The 22,910-nt window shown below is 37.8% G+C and overlaps 4 protein-coding genes and 1 pseudogene across 4 annotated transcripts; 3 read left to right on the top strand and 2 right to left on the bottom strand.

Moving 5' to 3' along the window:
* Window positions 1-240: 240 nt before the first annotated feature.
* On the top strand, window positions 241-1,576 carry LOC147294114 (uncharacterized). The gene is made up of 5 exons (XM_086231175.1): window positions 241-306; window positions 381-596; window positions 701-802; window positions 883-963; window positions 1,053-1,576. Exons 1-5 carry the CDS (start codon window positions 241-243, stop codon window positions 1,488-1,490), a joined length of 903 nt encoding a protein of 300 aa, XP_086087301.1. The 3' UTR covers window positions 1,491-1,576.
* Window positions 1,577-5,382: 3,806 nt separating this feature from the next.
* On the bottom strand, window positions 5,383-7,220 carry LOC147294113 (sugar transport protein MST4-like). The gene is made up of 4 exons (XM_086230541.1): window positions 7,091-7,220; window positions 6,641-6,963; window positions 6,419-6,543; window positions 5,383-6,331 (listed from the first exon to the last, which is right to left on the bottom strand). The coding sequence occupies exons 1-4, from the start codon at window positions 7,218-7,220 to the stop codon at window positions 5,383-5,385; spliced, it is 1,527 nt and encodes a 508-aa protein (XP_086086667.1).
* A 2,115-nt stretch (window positions 7,221-9,335) lies between these two features.
* LOC147294112 (uncharacterized) lies at window positions 9,336-14,771 on the top strand. The gene is made up of 4 exons (XM_086231174.1): window positions 9,336-9,644; window positions 10,497-12,245; window positions 13,083-13,574; window positions 13,692-14,771. The coding sequence occupies exons 1-4, from the start codon at window positions 9,336-9,338 to the stop codon at window positions 14,769-14,771; spliced, it is 3,630 nt and encodes a 1,209-aa protein (XP_086087300.1).
* A 964-nt stretch (window positions 14,772-15,735) lies between these two features.
* On the top strand, window positions 15,736-16,784 carry LOC147294111 (sugar transport protein 13 pseudogene; annotated as a pseudogene).
* Window positions 16,785-20,589: 3,805 nt separating this feature from the next.
* Window positions 20,590-22,427, bottom strand: LOC147294110 (sugar transport protein MST4-like). Its single transcript, XM_086230505.1, has 4 exons — window positions 22,298-22,427; window positions 21,848-22,170; window positions 21,626-21,750; window positions 20,590-21,538 (listed from the first exon to the last, which is right to left on the bottom strand). The coding sequence occupies exons 1-4, from the start codon at window positions 22,425-22,427 to the stop codon at window positions 20,590-20,592; spliced, it is 1,527 nt and encodes a 508-aa protein (XP_086086631.1).
* Window positions 22,428-22,910: the final 483 nt, after the last annotated feature.

Raw genomic sequence — 22,910 nt, 5'->3', positions numbered from 1 at the left:
GTTTATGTTTAATTTTATTTAGATGTTATAAGATTACTGTGAAATTAATATGTTATATTTGCTTTTCTAGGTACCAAAACCACAAGGGGGATAAGTAGAGGGTTGAAGGCGTCGCGAATCACTCGCACGACGAACGAGAGGATTCGAATCGTTATTGAGCAAGGTCACCTACGACCGAGCAAGGAGGTCCATAGTACTTTCGCTTCCTTTGTCGGATCGATTGTCCGTGGTGAATGCCCCATGCTTTTCCCCAGTTGGGAAAAGGTTGATGACGCCATCAAGAGAAGCATTATGGGCTCCATTTCTGTGAGTATATTTCGATTAATATAAAATGATTAATTTGATCATTCCTAACAATTTGATAATTGCATTTTTTTCAGGTAAACTATGACATTCGGATGGAGGATCCGGATGTAGCTAGGTATATGGAGAAGTTATTGAGAAAAGTGTACGCACAATGGAAGCACGAGCTGCACAAAGAATATAACATGTTTGGATCGGCAGATGAGGCATTGGCCAGCCCTCCTCCGGAGATGGCAGCTCGGCTTGATCAGTGGCAGTGGTTGTGCACTCATTTTCAGAGTCCGGAATTTTTGGTATGTTATATCATTTTAGGACTTCAAAATTATTTTTTCTTATGTTATTCCTTTATTGTGTATACACTAATATGTGCATTTCCAATTTGCTTCATATTTAACAGAGGAAGTCGAATGCCAATCTTCAGAACCGGAAAGCGCCCGCAAGGATTGATCATCATGGTGGTTCCATGCCCTTCTCATATCGGGTGGAGTCATATCGTCAGGTGCGCATATATTTAATTTAATATATATATATATTCCTTAGTATTGTTTGAGTTTTTGTCAACATTACATTCTTTTTCAGGCTGGTTCGCAATTTCCGGAGGTCGACAACTACGGGGATGTTTATGCCCGACCCGGCAACGATAAGGGCAAGGCGAAGCACGTTAGTTTTTTATATTTTAGTTTTATTTCACAAATTTAAATTTTTGTATTTGATTTCTTAATTCCTAACTTCTGTATAATATTTTGAAGGCTGAGATGCTCGCCAAGAAGGCGAGTTATTTGGAGGAGGTGGCCAGCCAGTACCCTCCGGACACTCCGTTGGAGACGATCTCAGTCCCCGATCCCGATGCCGGTCTTCGTATTATGACGGAGACACTGGGTGTTAGGCGTGGTAGGGAGATACGCGGAATGGGAGCGGGTCGGGTTCGTGATCTCAGCGCCGGGTCTTCATCTCAGCCATCTGCAGATATAGTCAACCTGACCACTGAAGTGCAGTTGTTGAAGGGTCAGCTAGAAGAATCGAGAGCGGCATATGCGGAGCAGACGAGTAAGGTGCAGCAGATGCAGCAGATGTTTGGCCAGTTGGCCAGGATTGTACCTGGGTTTGTGCTGCCGCCCAACATTGACCAGTGCATGCCAGACTCCTCCACCGGTGTCGATGATGCTACTGACCTAGGGGGCCATTAGTTATTTGTATGTATGTATTAATTAAATTGTTTCTACTTTGTATGGATATTTTGGATATATAAATTTATTAATTTTGTTTTATATAATTTTTGAATATTAAATTCATATATATAATTTAAATAAAAAATTTTTTTTTAAATAAAATACGTTTGGGCGACGAACACCCTTATTCGTCGCCCAAAGCATGTTTAGGCGACGAACAAATTTCGTCGCCCAAACCCTCTTTGGGCGACGAATAAGGGTGTTCGTCGCCCAAACCCTCTTTGGGCGACGGACAAATGTCGTCACCCAAATCCTCTTTGGGCGACGAATAAGGGTGTTCGTCGCCCAAACCCTCTTTGGGCGACGAAATTTGTTCGTCGCCCAAAGTACGTTCCAGCGAGGAAATTAGCTATTCCTCTCCCAAATCTTGTTTAGGCGACGGATAATTTCGTCGCCCAAACATGCTTTGGGCGACGAATAAGTCTGTTCGTCGCCCAAACCCTCTTTGGGCGACGAAATTTATTCGTCGCCTAAACATGCTTTGGGCGACGAATTTTATGTTTTGGGAGACAAAAAAATTTCGTCACCCCAGGTGTCTTTGGGCGACGAAATTTATGGGTTCGTCGCCCAAACTCTTGGGCGACGAACTTTGGGCGAATAATTGCTCGACGAACCAATTTCGTCGCCCAAACGTTTGGGCGACGAAACGCTACTTTGGGCGACGAATTCCGTTCCTCTCCCAAACCCTTTTTTCTTGTAGTGAATGAAAGTGAGAATGCTATACTTGTATACAGATGCAAATCATCTGCTTGGTTATAATTGTTTTTTTTTTTTAAGAATAAAGCATATCATTGCATTAAAACAATAAAAAAGGCAGAGATAATACAAAATATGAGCCCAAAGGTTTAGAAGAAAACAAAAACCAACAAAAGTGAAGCAGAAAAGCGTAAAGAAATTTCAAGATCTCATAACATGAGCATCGAGCAGATACTATAGCCACCAAACGAAGGCAGAGAGGTACCGTAGGAATTAGCAAACTAGTCGCGTTTAGGTTCACGATCCTACGAACATCTCTAAGTCGAGGCTAAAAATAGCGCAAAGTGGCAGATTGGGCAATAGTAACCGGTGGAAACATGACCGGTATCGGGGGAAATAGTGACTCCCTAACACTTTGTGATGAGTGCTAGAAAAAACCTGAAAGCAACAAAATACAAAACAAACCAAATTGGAAAAACTCTCACGATGAGAGGTGGAGAAATTCTAGCAAGGAGAGATGGAAACACTCTCACTTATTGGGAGGAGAGTATCCTAAAGGACAAAAATAAAAACACACAAAAAGAAAAAGAAAAAAAAGGAGAGAGGGGCGAGGGGCGAGGGACGAGGGGAGGAGAAGGCTGTGAGAACACAAGGACCGCCCCTCCCCCATTGGAGAGGTTGAGGATCGAAGAGAGTTTTTTCTTTTGGGGTTGTGGCTAGGGTTTTTCTAATTGATGAGGAGCTTGGTTATAATTGTTTGTTTGTATATATATATATATAAGAATGCTTTAAAACTAATCGGTTAGCAAGATAATATAAAGCTAACTACCATGTTGAGCCCACTGCACAATGTAATATCAAAATCTGAACCACCTATTTTTTAGGCCTTACTTCAAAGAACATTTCTATAAAAAATCTCTAAAATTGGAAGTCATTTAGCCATTTGATTATGATAACAATTATTTATATGCTTTTATCAGAAACAGTGACCGTCTATTTATTTGATCATAATTAGATGACTAAATGATTTCTAATGTAGTTGATTTTTTACAATGATGATCTTTGAAGTATGACCTAAAAAATGGCTGGTTCAGATTATGACATTAGTTATGTAATTTCGTATTAACTTAGTAACTAGTTAGCTTTATAGCACAATATATATATATACAAGCTCTTTTTATTGAGGTATATCTCAACTTATTTATGTTGAGGTATGATCTTGTTGGGGCTCACACGAGTAGTTTTGTGTCAATACGAACCGTTCATTTTTTACATCCCCATTGATAGATCATCCCTGTAAAAAATTAGTCAAATCGGAAATCATTTGTCTATCTAACTTTGATAAAACAAATGGATGGTTTCATTGAAAATTTTTTGTTCGTTCATTTATTTGATCAAAATTAAATAGTCAAATAATTTCCGATTTGGCTAAATTTTTGCAGGGATGATCTATCAATAGAGATGTAAAAAATGAACGGTTCAAATTAATACAAAACAACTCGTGTGGGCCCCAATAGGGTATACCTCAACAGAAATAAGTTGAGGTATACCTCAATAGAAGGAGCATGTATGTATATATATATATATATATATGTTTGCCTTTTAATTAGAGCATATCACATCATTGTTGTATTTTCTTGTTATATAAAAACTTACCTATAGTGTGTCCAACGTCTAATGTTTAAAAAGAATAGTGTTACAATATTTATCATATTTACGGATCAAACACCTATCTGGTAGAAGTTGTACTCATTTGCATAAGTGGATCCCACAAGCATAAACACCACCTTTGACTTTGGTAAGATTTGTCATTAGTAAATGTGGCACAAACAATTATTATTTATAAATGTACGTATCATTGAGCTTAAAGGAATAACAATGGTGGATGGACTACATGCACCTATTGGCCATGTTAACTAATCTAATTATTATGATGTGATTGTTAATGAGTAGTACTCATATTGTTAATTGACAAGTAATTAATTGTCACATAATATGTTTAACTAATTACTGAGGTATGAAAATATGATTCTTTCTAAAATTACTCTAAACGATTCGTTTAACTGTGGTCTAACTAACTTCGAGTATGAATATAATATTGATGGTGTACCATGAAGAAATCTAGCCATCCATTCCAAAATCAATTGGCAATAGGAGGAGTAGCTCAAACCCTTATAAGCCGCTAGCAAGGCCCTCACATATTCAATGTGATATTTCTCTTAACACGCCCCCGCACATGTGGCGTCATTTAAGCCTAACACGTGGACAATTTATACTGGGTGACGTGGGAGAACATGTGGCCGTTAGGCGCATCACGTGGATAACCTGACTCTGATACCATAAAAAAATCTAGGTATCTATCCCAAAACCAATTGGCAATGGGAGTAACCCAAACCCTTATAAGCCACTAGTAAGGCCTCACATCTTCAATATGAGATTTCTCTCAACATATCATGCCATCGGAAATATTCGTGACCATGGGGCTGACTCGACCCATTTTCGACGAGGTTCATTGTCTGTTCCTTTGAAGTCGCAGTAACTTAACCTCGTTTGGAAGGCTAGACGGGACGGGACTGGTTTAATAATCTTGGACTTCACTGGACTTCAATGCATTGTCTTGTCAAAGTCCTAACCCGTGTTTGATAGAGGTTTACTGCGATATGGGACTTCATTAATTGGACTGAGTTGTTAAAGTCCATTAATCATATATAGCTTAATTGCTTTCTCCTATATTTCCATGCCTGCTTCGATCCCTGGGGTTTTAGAACTCGTTGGATGCATATATTATCTGAATTTTCTTAGCAGATTTAAGTTAATAGTTAATATGCAAGTCTTCAAGTTAAGTCTTTAACTTAGCCCGCATCCAATTTTCGTGAACTACCATATTTGCCCTCTTAATCACTTTGAATTACCATACTTAAGAAAAGATTTGTTGTTCAATAACTAGCACATGTGTGATTCGAGAATGATCGATAATTAGGAATTTAACAAGTTATAAGTTATAACGTAAACATTACATTGTTTCAAAGTAAATTACTATAGCCATTGGCACGAAGAAAGCGTACGATTTTAGGCTACTAGAAGTAAACTCGATCGGAAACTTGTAAGAGTTATAAGTTATAACCACCACGCAAGCAGATTGAGATAATATACTTCAGGCATGGCCCTTGCCCTTGGGTCCATCTTCGGAGTGATCCTCAAATCTCTTCCAAAACCAGTGTTGCTTCCATACTCTGTCTGACATCTCTTCAATTGGGACACCCTTGGTCTCCGGAATTAAGAAAACCACAAACACTGTCATGACAAACACCCAGGCTGTGAAGAACAAGAATATGCCAAACTTCATGTGGCAAAGCATTGAGAGGAAGGCTTGCGCTATGATGAATGTGAAGAGCATGTTGACACACACTGTCACACTCTGCCCGGCTGAGCGAGCCTCTATTGGGAATGTCTCACTAGGAATCAACCACCCAAGAGGCCCCCAAGACCATGCAAAGGATGCCACAAAACTGCAAACCATAACCACCACAAGAACTGCCAAGCCCTGGTTGAGGTTGCTTGAGTAATCCTTAACCTTTATTCCCATCACTATTGCCACCACCAATTGAGAAAGGAACATTTGAACACCAGCTTCTAGTAACAGCACGCGGCGACCAGCTCTGTCCACAAAGTAGATTGATACAATAGTTGACAGCACATTGATAGCTCCTGTAATAACAGCTGAGTAAAGAGAAGCCTCACTCTTGAATCCCAAGGTTTGGAACAAAACTGGAGCATAGAACATGATGGCGTTAATGCCAGTGAACTGCTGGAAGATCTGCATACAAACTGCAATGACAAGTTGAGGCCTGTTCCTACGCTTAAGGAGATTTCGGAAGGGATGCTGGATTTCTTCAGCGGCACGACTTGCCTCAACAATTTCCAAGTATTCTGGATCGACATTGTCAACACCTCGAATCCTTTTAAGAACTGCTTTTCCTTCCTCCAACTTACCACGTGCGATCAAACTGTTAGGAGTGTCTGTGACAATGAGAGACCCCACGGTTAGCAAAACTGCAGGAACGCCAGCCAAACCCAACGATAGCCTCCATCCTCCTGTAATTCTGTGCATGGTGTGGCACAAATTAATTACTACTTATTGATTACTCTTAATTTGTCAATTAATTAGCTAGGAGACCAATTGGGCTTACTTGGCACTTCCATAATTGATAAGGTTTGCACAAAGAATGCCAATGGTGATATTCAGCTGGAAGAGTATGTTGAGTGCCCCACGAATTCTTGTGGGTGCGATCTCAGAAAGGAAAAGTGGGACCGCCTGTACATACAAGATCAATTAATTATGCATATAGAAATTATAAAATAATAACACATAAGATCATAATTAAGATTAAGAAAATTAATAAATGAATTACTTGGTTAGCAAAACCGACTCCACAACCAAGCAAAATCCTCCCAATAATAAGCATGACAAGGTTTTGAGCTGCAGCATTAAAAACTGTTCCGACAGAAAAGAAAATTCCAGCAATGAACATGGTTATCTTTCGGCCCAACGTTTTTGTTGTCCAGGAGGCAAAGAAGGTTGATATCAAAGCAGCCAGGTACAATGAAGATGTGAACAATTGGAGGCCTTGGTTATCGTATTTGCAGTAATTGCTGTCGAGTCCAGGATGTTGACTCTTTTCATACACGACAGGGAAGAATTCCTTGAGGAACTCGGGCATCGATGTAACACCCCCTACATCCATCCATCATTAAGTGTTTATAATGTCTATATGTTGCTTATATCACACACGAAAATATTATAAATTCATAGTCAATTTTACGCCCGAATGAGATAGAGATCGATAGAGTTATGTATGTACCTGAAATACCAATATCATAACCGAACATGAGGCCTCCACTAGCGGCCAATATGCAAGAAATGATCACAAGAGGCGTGATCTTTGCTTCAAAGTCTCCGCCTTCAGATGGCCCGGCAAATCCCCCAGCCATGATTTCTTACTTCTTACTCAATTAAACTTGTTAGCTACACCCTAATTAATTTTGTAGACGAATGGAAAGAATAAAAATATATGTGTATGTCACTGAAGAAGATGGAGAAGAAGAGACTAGCTCGGTGAAATGAGGTGTGTGCTTGATGCGTAGGTTTATATAGTTGTATACAACCTCAAAACAACAAACTGGATGACGTAGAAAGTGGATGATGATTTGGTCAGTTAATTTTTATGGCCAGTCGTTTCTTTCAACATGCATAGCTGGCATCATACCCACTTACTGTTGGTGTTCATTCTCTAGATGCATGCTTGCTTACTCATCATCAAGACATATTTAGACAACCCAACATTAGATCGGTCATCATCTATACTAATATTTTCAGAATTAATTAATGAGATCAATTTTCTAAATTTAGTACCTATTTATATGCTTAATTTGTTATATTAGTTTCTGATTTGTCTGAAACAGATAGTGTTTTTGTTAGAACAATGAGAAGTGTAGACAGCACAGATGGTTGATAAATCATGTTTCCATACCAACTAGCTGTTAGTTTGGTTGTATTTCTCTACTCAATGTTGGGACAAGTTTCAAGTTTCCTCTTCTTTTACTCTTATTTTCTCAAATTGTCAAATATCATTCAAGCTCCTTCAAAAACATAATTCAAATGAATATGGAAAAAAAACAAACAGCTTCTTCAAGTCAACATTAATGTGATTTAGACTAGGCTTTAATCAAAGGGCTGTGCTAAGGTGCCCTAATCATGTCCTAATGACATGAAATTTTCATATCAATTAGAATATTTAATATAGGTAAATACATCTCATAATTCATTTGACACATAAGCTTTTAAAAAAACTTATTTAACCTTTTTTAATTAAACTCTTACAAAACTAAGTGTTAAAAAAATTAATTAAATTGTATATATATACTAAACGGTGAGAAGAGGTCTACTGTTCATAGACTGTTCACTGAAAATTCCATTTTGCCCCTCTATTTTTTTATTTCAGTTGTTTTCCATTGTAATTTGTGGAATAATGGCCCTGTTTTAGTCATTTCGCTCTCTCTTTCATTTTTACCCCTGCCCTTTTGATTTTTTTACGCCCCTTGCCATCGTCGTGCTCCTCTTCTGTTTCCCCTCACATCTATTTTATTTTTTGGGTAAATTATAATTTAATACTTTAACTTTACTTCAGATTTCAAGTTAATTCCTCAAGTTCAAAAAGTTGCAATTTCATACCTCAACTTTCATTTTGTTTCAAGTTAATACCTCCGTTAGTCTTGCCGTCAAAAATGTCGTTATCTGATGACGTGGCATACCGCTAAAGGCTTCATTTCAATTTAGTACCTCAACTTTACCATGTTTTTCAAGTTCATACTTCAAGTTAAAAAACTTGCAAATAAATAAATGTTTTCCAGTTTTTATCTCAACTTCACCCCAACTTTTGACCCATCAAATCTTCACCAAAATCAACAATTTTATACTCATTTTGAAGCTATGAATCTTCTCTTTATAACCATATAGAAATAATTCAAAAAGGAACTATGAAACGCAAAAGAAGTAGTCACAAATTAGGCTACCCGAAATTGTCAATTTGTTTGGAAATTTTGGCACTTTCGGATAGCCTACTTTGTGATCAATTATCTTGGGTTTCATAACTTTTTTTTGCATGATTTTTATATGGTTGTAAAGAGGAGATTCATAGCTTCAAAATAAGTATAAGATTGATAATTTTGATTGAGATCGATTTGATGGGTAAAAAACTGGGGTGATGTTGAGATAAAAACTGGAAAACATTTATTTATTTGCAAGTTTTTAAACTTGAGGTATGAATTTGAAAAATATGAAAAGTTGAGGTATTAAATTGAAATAAAGCCTTTTAGTGATGTGAAAATTTGCAGTCTTCTAACAACTTTGTAAATTACAAAAAAATAATTTACAAAACACATACGACATGAGAGAAGTAAACACATAAAACACATACGACAGTCTCATGAAAGTCCCACTAGCATCATAGAACTTTCCATGATAGGGTCCCATGAAGTTTCTCTCTTGTCAAAACATGGAACTCTTAAGTAATCAATTTAAAGATAAATGCAGGGGGTGTTACATCAATGCCCAACTTCCTGAAGAAATTCTTCCCTGCTGTGTATATGAAGACTCAACATCCTGGACTTAAGAGCAATTACTGTAAATACGATAATCAAGGCCTGCAATTGTTCACATCTTCATTGTACCTGGCTGCTTTGATATCAACCTTATTTGCCTCGTGGATTACAAACATGCTAGGCCGAAAGCTAACCATGTTCATTGCTGGCATTTTCTTTATAGTGGGAACAGTTTTTAACGCTGCAGCTCTTAACCTTCCCATGCTTATTATTGGGAGGATCTTACTTGGTTGTGGAGTTGGTTTTGCTAACCAGGTAATATTTTCATAATCTTATGGTCGTATATTTTCTATTTTTCTTTCTATAATTATATTTGGTCATGTTTTTTTTTAATTAGTTTTAATTTGGTATGTATAATATGTTGACTATACAGCTGTTAGCATATTAGTGGTCTGATGTTAAATGAATTAGTTTGCTGTTAACTAATAAAATGTTGACACATGGATATCTTGTTAGTAGGAGTTAGTTTGTTCTAGATCAGTTAGTTTGTTTCTAATCAATGCTTGTGTATAAAGCAGTGAACAAAGTCCATTCCCTGTAATCTCTTTTATCTTTTCTTAATGAAAAAAAACTCAGAGCTTCATCTTCTTCATTTTCCTTGGTTCTTATTCTTCATTTCTTTTTCACCTCTTCCATTACGTGATCATGGTATCAGTGCCAGTCATATCCTGACTCTTACTTCAGCACAGTGTTGGTGTCTTCCTACTTTCGATAGTTGTGTTCGCATTTCTTTGTTTGCTTAGTTTTTCTTCTTCGCGATGACGATTAAAATTTGGGATTAAAATCGAAGTTGCAAGCTCCATCGTCTGCATGGTTAATTGTGATTGGGTATTGTATTTTGTTTCTTCGCTTGGCTGGTTTATTCTTGATTAGTGGTTTTGATGGTGATGATATGGGTCTGTCTGTTTTCTTGATGATTTCTTTGAAGTATTAAGATTGTGAAGTAGTGTGTATTAGAAGGTTCTTGAAGTTTGTCTGGGATTTCTTGGAAAGTATTGTTGAAGTTTCTTGAAGTGGTGTGTTCTTTGTGATATTGTTAAAGAAAATCTTGTAGCTATGTCGATTGCAAGTAGAATTCATGGTCTGTTTCCATTTTTGACTTTGAAGTTGAATGATTCTAATTACCTTAAGTGGAGTTTTCAAGTAAGAACAGTACTAGGTGGTCATGGTCTATTTGGGTATTTGGATGGATCAATTGTGTGTCCACCACAATTCGTACTTAATGAAGATGGTATAAATACACTCGAGGTTAACAGGGCATTTACTGAATGGGATCAGACTGATAAGGCTTTGACTACTTTGTTGATGGCGTCTGTCACTGAGGAGTCTATGGAGTATATTCTTGATTGCTCTTATGTTCATGAAGCTTGGATGAATATTAGGGAGAGATATAATACTGATTCTCGAGCAACTATTATGCAGCTTAAAACTGATTTCCAAACCTTGCAGAAAGGTGCTGATAATGTTGAAAAATTCTTAATGAAAATCAAACATGCTAGGACTCAATTAGCTGCTGTAGGGGTTCAGGTTACAGATGATGATGTCTATGTAGTTACTCTCAATGGTTTGCCTGATGAATTTGATCCTGTGAAAGCTGTACTTCGTGGTCATCAGGGACCTATGTCTATGATGGAGTTTCGATCTCAGCTTCTTGCTGCTGAACAGGACATTAATAAAAAGCTGATTCTTGCTTTGGTTTCTCATCACACGATGTCTGCTATGGTGGCTAAATTGCCTGTACCTAAGTCAGGGTATTCAGACAATACTAGAAATACTGATTTTAATGGCAATGCTGGTTTTGGTTCTAATACTGGAAAGTCCTCTTCTAGTGCTTCTGATGGTAATAGTGGTTCTGGGAATACTATAACTGGTGGCTTTAATGGAAATGGAGGTTATAACACCCATGTGAGTGGTGGCTATTCTGGAGGTGGTTATAATGGTGGAGGAAGCTATACTAATGGTGGTGGAAGTTATACTAATGGTGGCAGGGGAAATAACAACTATGGTGGTGGTTACTGGAATCATAATGGAGGAAGAAATGGCAATTTTGGGAGAAGTCGGGGTAACAATGGAGGCAGGTTCAATAATGGTGGTGGTAGAGGCTGGAGTCATGGTGGCAATGGTAGTAAATATAATCATGGTAGCAGTAGCTGGAATAATGGTGGAAATAGACAAGTGCCTGAATGTCAGATTTGCTCTAGAAGAGGGCATACTGCTGTGAATTGTTTTGATCGAGATAGGACATCTCAGAATAATAATGTGCCTTCTGTGGTGGAGTGTCAAATTTGTGGTAAGAGAGGTCATGTAGCTTTGGACTGCTTCGATCGATCTAACTATGCATATCAAGGCTCAGCACCACCTCAGACCTTAAATGCTCTTACTGCCCAAGCTAATGTTGGATTTGCATTTGAAGATGTCTGGATTGCAGATACAGGTGCTACACACCATATGACTACTGACTTGAGTAATTTGACTGTTGTAGAACCTTTTGAATCTGGTGAGAAGATCACTGTTGGAAATGGTGAAGGATTAAGAGTCAAGCATATTGGTTCTGCTTCTTTATCTTCTGATCTTACACTTAATAATATCTTGCATGTTCCTAGATTAGCTGCTAATCTCTTGTCAGTACATAAGTTGTGTAGAGATAATAATTGTACTGTGTCATTTGATGAGAATGAAATTTGGTTGCAGGACAAGGTAACACTTCAGGAGCTGTTCAGAGGAAGGAGTAGCAAAGGCCTTTATCCCATTCCAAAAAAGATTCAGAGTTTTTCAGTCCCCTCTTCTATAGCTTTTCTTGGTCAGCTTGTAAAGTCTTCTGTTTGGCATCATAGGTTAGGTCATGCCACAAATGAGGTAGTTAATAAGATGTTGTCTGATGCTCACATATCTGTTCTTCCAGACAGTCAACCTCACTTGTGCAAGTCTTGTCTAGGTGGAAAAATGTCTAGAATGTCTTTTCCTTCCCATGTCAGTCAATTTGTTCTTCCTTTTCAGAAAATACATAGTGATGTATGAGGTCCTTCTTCTACTATTTCTTTGGAAGGATATCGATACTATGTCTTGTTTGTTGATGAATGTACTTGATTTGTATGGATATATCCTTTGATCAATAAATCTGACGTTTTCTTTATTTTTTTTAAGTTTACTACTTTTGTTACAAATCAGTTTAATGCAAATATTAAAATCTTTCAATCTGATGGTGGAGGAGAATTTACTAGTAAGGTTTTTTCTTCATTTTTAGCTTCAAAAGGTATTCTCCATTATCTTTCTTGTCCATACACACCCCAACAGAATGGGATTGCTGAGAGAAAGAATAGACATCTTGTTGAAACAGCCATTACCCTTTTACATGCTGCTAAGCTTCCACATCGATTTTGGTATCATGCTTGTGCTCATGCTGCTCTTCTTATTAATAGAATGTCTTGTCAACCTTTACACATGATTTCTCCTTATGAAAAACTATTTCATCATTTACCAGATATTCAACATTTTAAAATCTTTGGCTCAGCTTGTTATCCTTTTCTTAAACCCTACAATGTTAATAAGTTGCAACCTAAAAGTGATGAGTGTGTCTTTTTGGGATATGCCTTAGGTTATAAAGGAGTTGTGTGCGTTAATATTTCAGGTGATCAATTGTTTCTTTCTAGACATGTCATTCATAATGAGTCTATTTTTCCTTTTTCTTCACAGTTATCACAGCATGTGTCTTCTTCTCCTCTTCCTTCGTCTACTCTTACTCATTCTAGTCCAATTATTATTCCAATTTCTCTTCCTCATTCTTCTGTGTCACCTGCTTCTTGTGTGCCTTCTGCACAAGTCTCCACTGTTCCTGTAGTACCTTCTATATCTATTGTGCATCCCGAGATTGCTGAATCTTCCAATGGGTCTAGTCCCTTAGCTACTTCTCCAACGACAGAGCCAGCAGTGTTACCTGTCCATGATAGCTTTCCTGCAGTTACTGCAGAAGCACCTTTGTCCATCACTGCTCAGTTAAATGCTAGTAATGAACATGGTATGATCACTCACTCTAAGGCAGGCATTGTTCAGAAGAAAGCCTTCAATGAATTTAAGTGTTTCATTGCCATTATGGAAAATCAAGATTTTGAGGAATTTGCTTTCTTTTCTGGCTTAACCTGTGTGACTGATCTTCCTCAGTTGACTGAACCAACCAGTTTTAGGACTGTTATACTTCAAGAAGAATGGAGAAAGGCTATGCAAGAGGAAATTGATGCCTTACATGCTTAAGGAACATGGACCCTTGTTCCTCGACCACTGGATAAGAATATTGTTGGCTGCAAGTGGGTTTATAAATTGAAAAAGAATCCAGATGGTACATTGTCTAGGAATAAGGCCAGGCTGGTTGCTCAAGGCTTCAGTCAGAAACTAGGATTGGATTATGCTGAAACCTTTAGTCCAGTGGTACGACATTCAACAGTAAGATTGATCCTTGCTCTTGCAGCTCAGTTTAAATGGGAATTGAAACAGCTTGATGTAAAGAATGCTTTTCTGCATGGAGAATTGAAAGAAGAGGTATACATGAGACAACCTCAGGGTTTTGAGGATTCAGATCATTCAGACTATGTTTGCTTGCTTCAAAAGTCTCTTTATGGTTTAAAGCAAGCTCTCAGGGCTTGGAATGAAAAATTTACAAGTTTTCTTCCCTCTCTTGGTTTTAAATCATCTCATTCATATCCCAGTTTGTTTGTCAGGACTTCTACTGAAGGAGTGGTCTTGCTATTACTTTATGTTGATGACATTATCATCACTGGTTCCAACTCTATAGAGGTTCAGCATGTGATTGATGAGTTAAGTTTAGCTTTTGATATGAAGGATCTTGGAAGGTTGACATATTTTCTTAGATTACAGATCAGCTATGAAGCTAATGGTGCTATCTTTGTTTGTCAAGAAAAGTATGCTCGCGATTTGCTTGTTAAAGCTGGTTTGGAAAATTGTAAGCCATGTAACTCTCCATGTAAACCTCATCTTCAGCTAGTCAAAGATGAAGGAGATCCTCTTTTTGATCCTACCTTATACAGGAGTTTGGTGGGTGCATTGCAATACCTCACATTCACTCGACCTGACATTGCATATGCTACCAATACGGTTTGTCAATTTTTGGCCATACCTACTGAGATACATTATGATGCAGTGAAAAAGATTCTCAGGTATGTCCAAGGAACTCTGACACATGGTCTGCACTATCACACTAGTCATATGGCTTTAACAGCTTATAGTGACTCTGATTGGGGGGGTGACATTAATAATCGAAGGTCTACTACTGGGTATATAGTGTATCTGGCTAGTAATCTTTTTCCTGGCAGTCTAAGAAACAAGGTAGTGTGGCTAGAAGTTCAACAGAAGCTGAGTATAGGGCTTTAGCCAACACTGTATCTGATTTGTCTTGGCTTCGAAATGTTCTTAAGGATCTGCACATTGTTCTTCCTTATCCTCCTCTCATTAGATGTGAACTATTGCCTTAGGTTCCAATCATGTGTTTCATTCTCGAATTAACCATCTTGATACAGATTTTCACTATGTTAGAGAAAGGGTTCAGTGCAGAGATTTGGATTTGGAATATGTTTCTACTTCAGAAAATACTGCTGACATTTTGACCAAGGGTCTTCATAGTCCTCTACATCATCAACATTGCTGCAATCTAAGACTTGGTCCCTCTCGCTCAAACTGATATGCAATTCTTTCTACTGCAATCTCAGTCTTGGTTCCCCTGGTGAGATTGAGGGGGCATGTTGACTATACAGCTGTTAGCATATTAGTGGTCTGATGTTAAATGAATTAGTTTGCTGTTAACAAATAAAATGTTGACACGTGGATATCTTGTTAGTAGGAGTTAAATTCTTCTAGATCAGTTAGTTTGTTTCTAATCAATGCTTGTGTATAAAGCAATGAACAAAGTCCATTCCCTGTAATCTCTTTTATCTTTTCTTAATGAAAAAAAACTCAGAGCTTCGTCTTCTTCATTTTCCTTGGTTCTTATTCTTCATTTCTTTTTCACCTCTTCCATTACGTGATAATAATAAGCAGTCCCAGTTTTCCTTTCGGAGATCGCACCCACCAGAATTCGTGGAGCACTGAACATACTCTTCAGCCTGAATATCACCGCTGGCATTCTTTTTGCAAACCTTATCAATTATGGAACTTCCAAGTAATCCCATTTCTTACTAATTGACAAATTAAGAGCTTATATATAGTTGTTGTCTTGTTGATTCGTAATTAATTGTAATGGTTGATTAATTTGTACCACACTAATACACTATGCATGCACATAATTACACAAGGATGGGGATGGAGGCTGTCATTGGGTTTAGCAGGCATTCCAACAGTAATGCTAACCGTGGGGTCTATCATTGTCACAGACACTCCTAATAGTTTGATTCAAAGAGGAAAGTTGAAGGAAGGAAAAGCAGTTCTTAAAAGAATTCGGGGTGTTGAAAATGTTGACCCAGAATACTTGGAGATTCTTGAGGCAAGCCGTGCGGCTAAAGAAGTCAAGCATCCCTTCAGAAATCTCCTTAAGCGTAACAACAGGCCTCAACTTGTCATCGCAGTTTGGATGCAGGTCGATGCATCCTCTTATTAGGCACAATTTTGTTTAATCCCAAAAATTCTAAATGATTGTGGTTCAATGCAATTTGTTGGTTAATTATTTAATGTTGTGATGATCGATCATATATGTCTCTAAAGTGATGTATGGGTTAATGTCTAGTACAGATCTTCCAGCAGTGCACTGGCATTAACGCAGTGATGTTCTATGCTCCAGTTTTGTTCCAAACCTTGGGATTCAAGAGTGATGCTTCTCTTTACTCAGTTGTTATAACAGGAGCCATCAATGTCCTCTCAACCGCTGTATCACTCTACCTTGTGGACAGAGCTGGTCGTCGCGTGCTGTTAATAGAAGGCTGCATACAAATGCTCATTTCTCAATTGGTGGTGGCAATAGTGCTGGGGGTCAAAGTGAAGGATTACTCAAACAACATCGACCATGGCATTGGAATTCTTGTGGTGGTTATGATTTGCAGTTTTGTGGGATCATTTGCGTGGTCTTGGGGGGCTCTGGGGTGGTTGATTCCTAGTGAGGTATTCCCACTTGAGGTCCGGTTGGCTGGGCAGAGTGTGGCAGTGTGTGTCAACATGCTCTTCACATTTCTTATAGCCCAGGCCTTCCTCTCAATGCCTTGCCATATGAAGTTTGGCATTTTCTTCTTCTTCTCAGCTTGGGTGTGTGTCATGATAGTGTTTGCGGTTTTCTTAATTCCGAAAACCAAAGGTGTCCCAATTGAAGAGATGACAGACAGAGTGTGGAAGCAACACAGGTTTTGGAAGAGATATATGGATGACTGCGAAGATGAACCCAACGGCAAGGGGTACGTTTGAAGCATCGATCTTACCTCTTTGTGGTGCTTATAAATCTTACAAGTTTCCTCGATCTATTTAAGTCTTGGGAATTCTTCTTTTATTTCTTTACCAATTTTTGTACGTGAGACACCTTCAACTCCATATAATGAAAATCCAAAGCTTAGTATTCAAATATATAAAGGAAATGGAAGACCTTTTTCATTAAATTTTATCCCCTATTTATGACATAACCTTCCAACTCAAACACTGTTTGTGGAAAATAAGATTTCTCTCTTCAGAAAATTTCGGATCGGAATTTACAGAAACATTCTAATTTTAATCCAATTTTTATCGGAATTTTTGGACCGGCATTTTCGAATTTCGAATTTGATTCGGACATTCCAAAATTGAAAATTTTCAAATCGAAATCTGTCCAATTCGGATTTTCCAATCCAAATCACACCTCTTATTCCTCCACATGCTCATTATGTGATCACACCCCTTATTCCTCCACATGCTCATTATGTGATCAATAAGTGTTAGAAGGCTATTGTATACGGATAATTGTCTATTTGTATATATACCCAGTAGTAGAAAGGTCAACTTTTGAACTTCCTCCATCACAGTTATTCCATCACATACTAATTATGTGACCAATGAATGTGAGAATGCTATAATTGTATACAGATGCAAATCATCTGCTTGGTTATAATTGTTTTTTTTATAAAAAAATAAAGCATAACATTGCATTAAAACCGTCAAAAAGGCAGAGAGAATACAAAATATAAGCCCAAAGGTTTAGAAGAAAACAAAAACCAAAGGTTTAGAAGAAAACAAAAACCAACGAAAGTGAAGCAGAAAAGCGTATAGAAATTTCAAGATCTCATAACATGAGCATCGAGCAGATACTATAGCCACCAAACGGAGGTAGAGAGGTACCGTAGGAATTAGCGAACTAGTCGCGTTTAGGTTCACGATCCTACTAACATCTCTAAGTCGAGTCTAAAAATAGCGCAAAGTGGCAGATTGGGCAATAGTAACCGGTGGAAACATGACCGGTACCGGGGAAAATAGTGACTCCCTAACACCTTGTGATGAATGCTAAAAAAAACCTGAAAGCAACAAAACACAAAACAAACCAAAACAAACCAAATTGGAAAAACTCTCACGAAGAGAGGTGGAGAAATTCTAGCAATGAGAGATGGAAACACTCTCACTTATTGGGAGGAGAGTATCCAAAAGAATAAAAATAAAAACACACAAAAAGAAAAAGAAAAAAAAAAGGAGAGAGGGGCGAGGGGAGGAGAAGGCTGTGAGAACACAAGGACCGCCCCTCCCCCATTGGAGAGGTTGAGGATCGAAGACAGTTTTTTCTTTTGGGGTGGCGGCTAGGGTTTTTCTAATTGATGAGGAGCTTGGTTATAATTGTTTATTTGTATATATATATATATATAAGAATGCTTTAAAACTAATTGGTTAGCAAGATAATATAAAACTAACTACCATGTTGGGCCCACTGCACAATGTAATATCAAAATCTGAACCACCCATTTTTTAGGCCTTACTTCAAAGATAATTTTTATAAAAAATCTCCAAAATTGGAAGTCATTTAGCCATTTAATTATGATAACAATTATTTATATGCTTTTATCGGAAACAGTGACCGTCTATTTATTTGATCATAATTAGATGACTAAATGATTTCTAATGTAGTTGATTTTTTACAATGATGATCTTTGAAGTATGACCTAAAAAATGGATGGTTTAGATTATGACATTAGTTATGTGGTGGGCCTAAAAGCATGGTTAGTTTCGTATTAACTTAGTAACTAGTTAGCTTTATAGCACAATATATATATACAAGCTCCTTCTATTGAGATATACCTCAACTTATTTATGTTGACGTATGATCTTGTTGGGGCTCACACGAGTAATTTTGTGTCAATACGAACTGTTCTTTTTTTACATCCCCGTTGATAGATCATTCCTGCAAAAAATTAGTCAAATCGGAAATCATTTGTCTATCTAACTTTGATAAAACAAATGGACGGTTTCATTGAAAATTTTTTGTTCGTTTATTTATTTGATCAAAGTTAGATAGTCAAATGATTTCCGATTTGGCTAAGTTTTTGCAGGGATGATCTATCAATAGAGATGTAAAAAATGAACGGTTCAAATTAATACAAAACGACTCGTGTGGGCCCCAATAGGGTATACCTTAACATAAATAAGTTGAAGTATACCTCAATAGAAGGAGCATGTATGTATATATATATATATGTTTGCCTTTTAATTAGAGCATATCACATCATTGTTGTATTTTCTTGTTATATAAAAACTTACCTATAGTGTGTCCAACGTCTAATGTTTAAAAAGAATAGTGTTACAATATTTATCATATTTACGGATCAAACACCTATCTGGTAGAAGTTGTACTCATTTGCATAAGTGGATCCCACAAGCATAAACACCACCTTTGACTTTGGTAAGATTTGTCATTAGTAAATGTGGCACAAACAATTATTATTTATAAATGTACGTATCATTGAGCTTAAAGGAATAACAATGGTGGATGGACTACATGCACCTATTGGCCATGTTAACTAATCTAATTATTATGATGTGATTGTTAATGAGTAGTACTCATATTGTTAATTGACAAGTAATTAATTGTCACATAATATGTTTAACTAATTACTGAGGTATGAAAATATGATTCTTTCTGAAATTACTCTAAACGATTCGTTTAACTGTGGTTTAACTAACTTCGAGTATGAATATAATATTGATGGTGTACCATGAAGAAATCTAGCCATCCATTCCAAAATCAATTGGCAATAGGAGGAGTAGCTCAAATCCTTATAAGCCGCTAGCAAGGGCCTCACATATTTAATGTGAGATTTCTCTTAACACGCCCTCGCATATGTGGCGTCATTTAAGCCTAACACGTGGACAATTTATATTGGGTGACGTGGGAGAACATGTGGCCGTTAGGCGCATCACGTGGATAACCTGACTCTGATATCATAAAGAAATCTAGGTATCTATCCCAAAACCAATTGGTAATGGAAGGAATAACCCAAACTCTTATAAGCCACTAGCAAGGCCTCACATCTTCAATATGAGATTTCTTTCAACATATCATGCCATGGGAAATATTCGTGACCATGGGGCTGACTCGACCCATTTTCGACGAGGTTCATTGTCTGTTCCTTTGAAGTCGCAGTAACTTAACCTCGTTTGGAAGGCTAGACGGGACGGGACTGGTTTAATAATCTTGGACTTCACTGGACTTCAATGCATTGTCTTGTCAAAGTCCTAACCCGTGTTTGATAGAGGTTTACTGCGATATGGGACTTCATTAATTGGACTGAGTTGTTAAAGTCCATTAATCATATATAGCTTAATTGCTTTCTCCTATATTTCCATGCCTGCTTCGATCCCTGGGGTTTTAGAACTCGTTGGATGCATATATTATCTGAATTTTCTTAGCAGATTTAAGTTAATAGTTAATATGCAAGTCTTCAAGTTAAGTCTTTAACTTAGCCCGCATCCAATTTTCGTGAACTACCATATTTGCCCTCTTAATCACTTTGAATTACCATACTTAAGAAAAGATTTGTTGTTCAATAACTAGCACATGTGTGATTCGAGAATGATCGATAATTAGGAATTAAACAAGTTATAAGTTATAACGTAAACATTACATTGTTTCAAAGTAAATTACTATAGCCATTGGCACGAAGAAAGCGTACGATTTTAGGCTACTAGAAGTAAACTCGATCGGAAACTTGTAAGAGTTATAAGTTATAACCACCACGCAAGCAGATTGAGATAATATACTTCAGGCATGGCCCTTGCCCTTGGGTCCATCTTCGGAGTGATCCTCAAATCTCTTCCAAAACCAGTGTTGCTTCCATACTCTGTCTGACATCTCTTCAATTGGGACACCCTTGGTCTCCGGAATTAAGAAAACCACAAACACTGTCATGACAAACACCCAGGCTGTGAAGAACAAGAATATGCCAAACTTCATGTGGCAAAGCATTGAGAGGAAGGCTTGCGCTATGATGAATGTGAAGAGCATGTTGACACACACTGTCACACTCTGCCCGGCTGAGCGAGCCTCTATTGGGAATGTCTCACTAGGAATCAACCACCCAAGAGGCCCCCAAGACCATGCAAAGGATGCCACAAAACTGCAAACCATAACCACCACAAGAACTGCCAAGCCCTGGTTGAGGTTGCTTGAGTAATCCTTAACCTTTATTCCCATCACTATTGCCACCACCAATTGAGAAAGGAACATTTGAACACCAGCTTCTAGTAACAGCACGCGGCGACCAGCTCTGTCCACAAAGTAGATTGATACAATAGTTGACAGCACATTGATAGCTCCTGTAATAACAGCTGAGTAAAGAGAAGCCTCACTCTTGAATCCCAAGGTTTGGAACAAAACTGGAGCATAGAACATGATGGCGTTAATGCCAGTGAACTGCTGGAAGATCTGCATACAAACTGCAATGACAAGTTGAGGCCTGTTCCTACGCTTAAGGAGATTTCGGAAGGGATGCTGGATTTCTTCAGCGGCACGACTTGCCTCAACAATTTCCAAGTATTCTGGATCGACATTGTCAACACCTCGAATCCTTTTAAGAACTGCTTTTCCTTCCTCCAACTTACCACGTGCGATCAAACTGTTAGGAGTGTCTGTGACAATGAGAGACCCCACGGTTAGCAAAACTGCAGGAACGCCAGCCAAACCCAACGATAGCCTCCATCCTCCTGTAATTCTGTGCATGGTGTGGCACAAATTAATTACTACTTATTGATTACTCTTAATTTGTCAATTAATTAGCTAGGAGACCAATTGGGCTTACTTGGCACTTCCATAATTGATAAGGTTTGCACAAAGAATGCCAATGGTGATATTCAGCTGGAAGAGTATGTTGAGTGCCCCACGAATTCTTGTGGGTGCGATCTCAGAAAGGAAAAGTGGGACCGCCTGTACATACAAGATCAATTAATTATGCATATAGAAATTATAAAATAATAACACATAAGATCATAATTAAGATTAAGAAAATTAATAAATGAATTACTTGGTTAGCAAAACCGACTCCACAACCAAGCAAAATCCTCCCAATAATAAGCATGACAAGGTTTTGAGCTGCAGCATTAAAAACTGTTCCGACAGAAAAGAAAATTCCAGCAATGAACATGGTTATCTTTCGGCCCAACGTTTTTGTTGTCCAGGAGGCAAAGAAGGTTGATATCAAAGCAGCCAGGTACAATGAAGATGTGAACAATTGGAGGCCTTGGTTATCGTATTTGCAGTAATTGCTGTCGAGTCCAGGATGTTGACTCTTTTCATACACGACAGGGAAGAATTCCTTGAGGAACTCGGGCATCGATGTAACACCCCCTACATCCATCCATCATTAAGTGTTTATAATGTCTATATGTTGCTTATATCACACACGAAAATATTATAAATTCATAGTCAATTTTACGCCCGAATGAGATAGAGATCGATAGAGTTATGTATGTACCTGAAATACCAATATCATAACCGAACATGAGGCCTCCACTAGCGGCCAATATGCAAGAAATGATCACAAGAGGCGTGATCTTTGCTTCAAAGTCTCCGCCTTCAGATGGCCCGGCAAATCCCCCAGCCATGATTTCTTACTTCTTACTCAATTAAACTTGTTAGCTACACCCTAATTAATTTTGTAGACGAATGGAAAGAATAAAAATATATGTGTATGTCACTGAAGAAGATGGAGAAGAAGAGACTAGCTCGGTGAAATGAGGTGTGTGCTTGATGCGTAGGTTTATATAGTTGTATACAACCTCAAAACAACAAACTGGATGACGTAGAAAGTGGATGATGATTTGGTCAGTTAATTTTTATGGCCAGTCGTTTCTTTCAACATGCATAGCTGGCATCATACCCACTTACTGTTGGTGTTCATTCTCTAGATGCATGCTTGCTTACTCATCATCAAGACATATTTAGACAACCCAACATTAGATCGGTCATCATCTATACTAATATTTTCAGAATTAATTAATGAGATCAATTTTCTAAATTTAGTACCTATTTATATGCTTAATTTGTTATATTAGTTTCTGATTTGTCTGAAACAGATAGTGTTTTTG

This window comes from Dryas octopetala, chromosome 2 (genome assembly GCF_963921425.1).
Source record: "Dryas octopetala chromosome 2, drDryOcto1.1, whole genome shotgun sequence".
NCBI classification, from domain to species: domain Eukaryota; kingdom Viridiplantae; phylum Streptophyta; class Magnoliopsida; order Rosales; family Rosaceae; genus Dryas; species Dryas octopetala.
The sequence above is the reverse complement of the archived record's forward strand: the minus strand, read 5'-3'. Positions and strand labels throughout refer to the sequence as shown.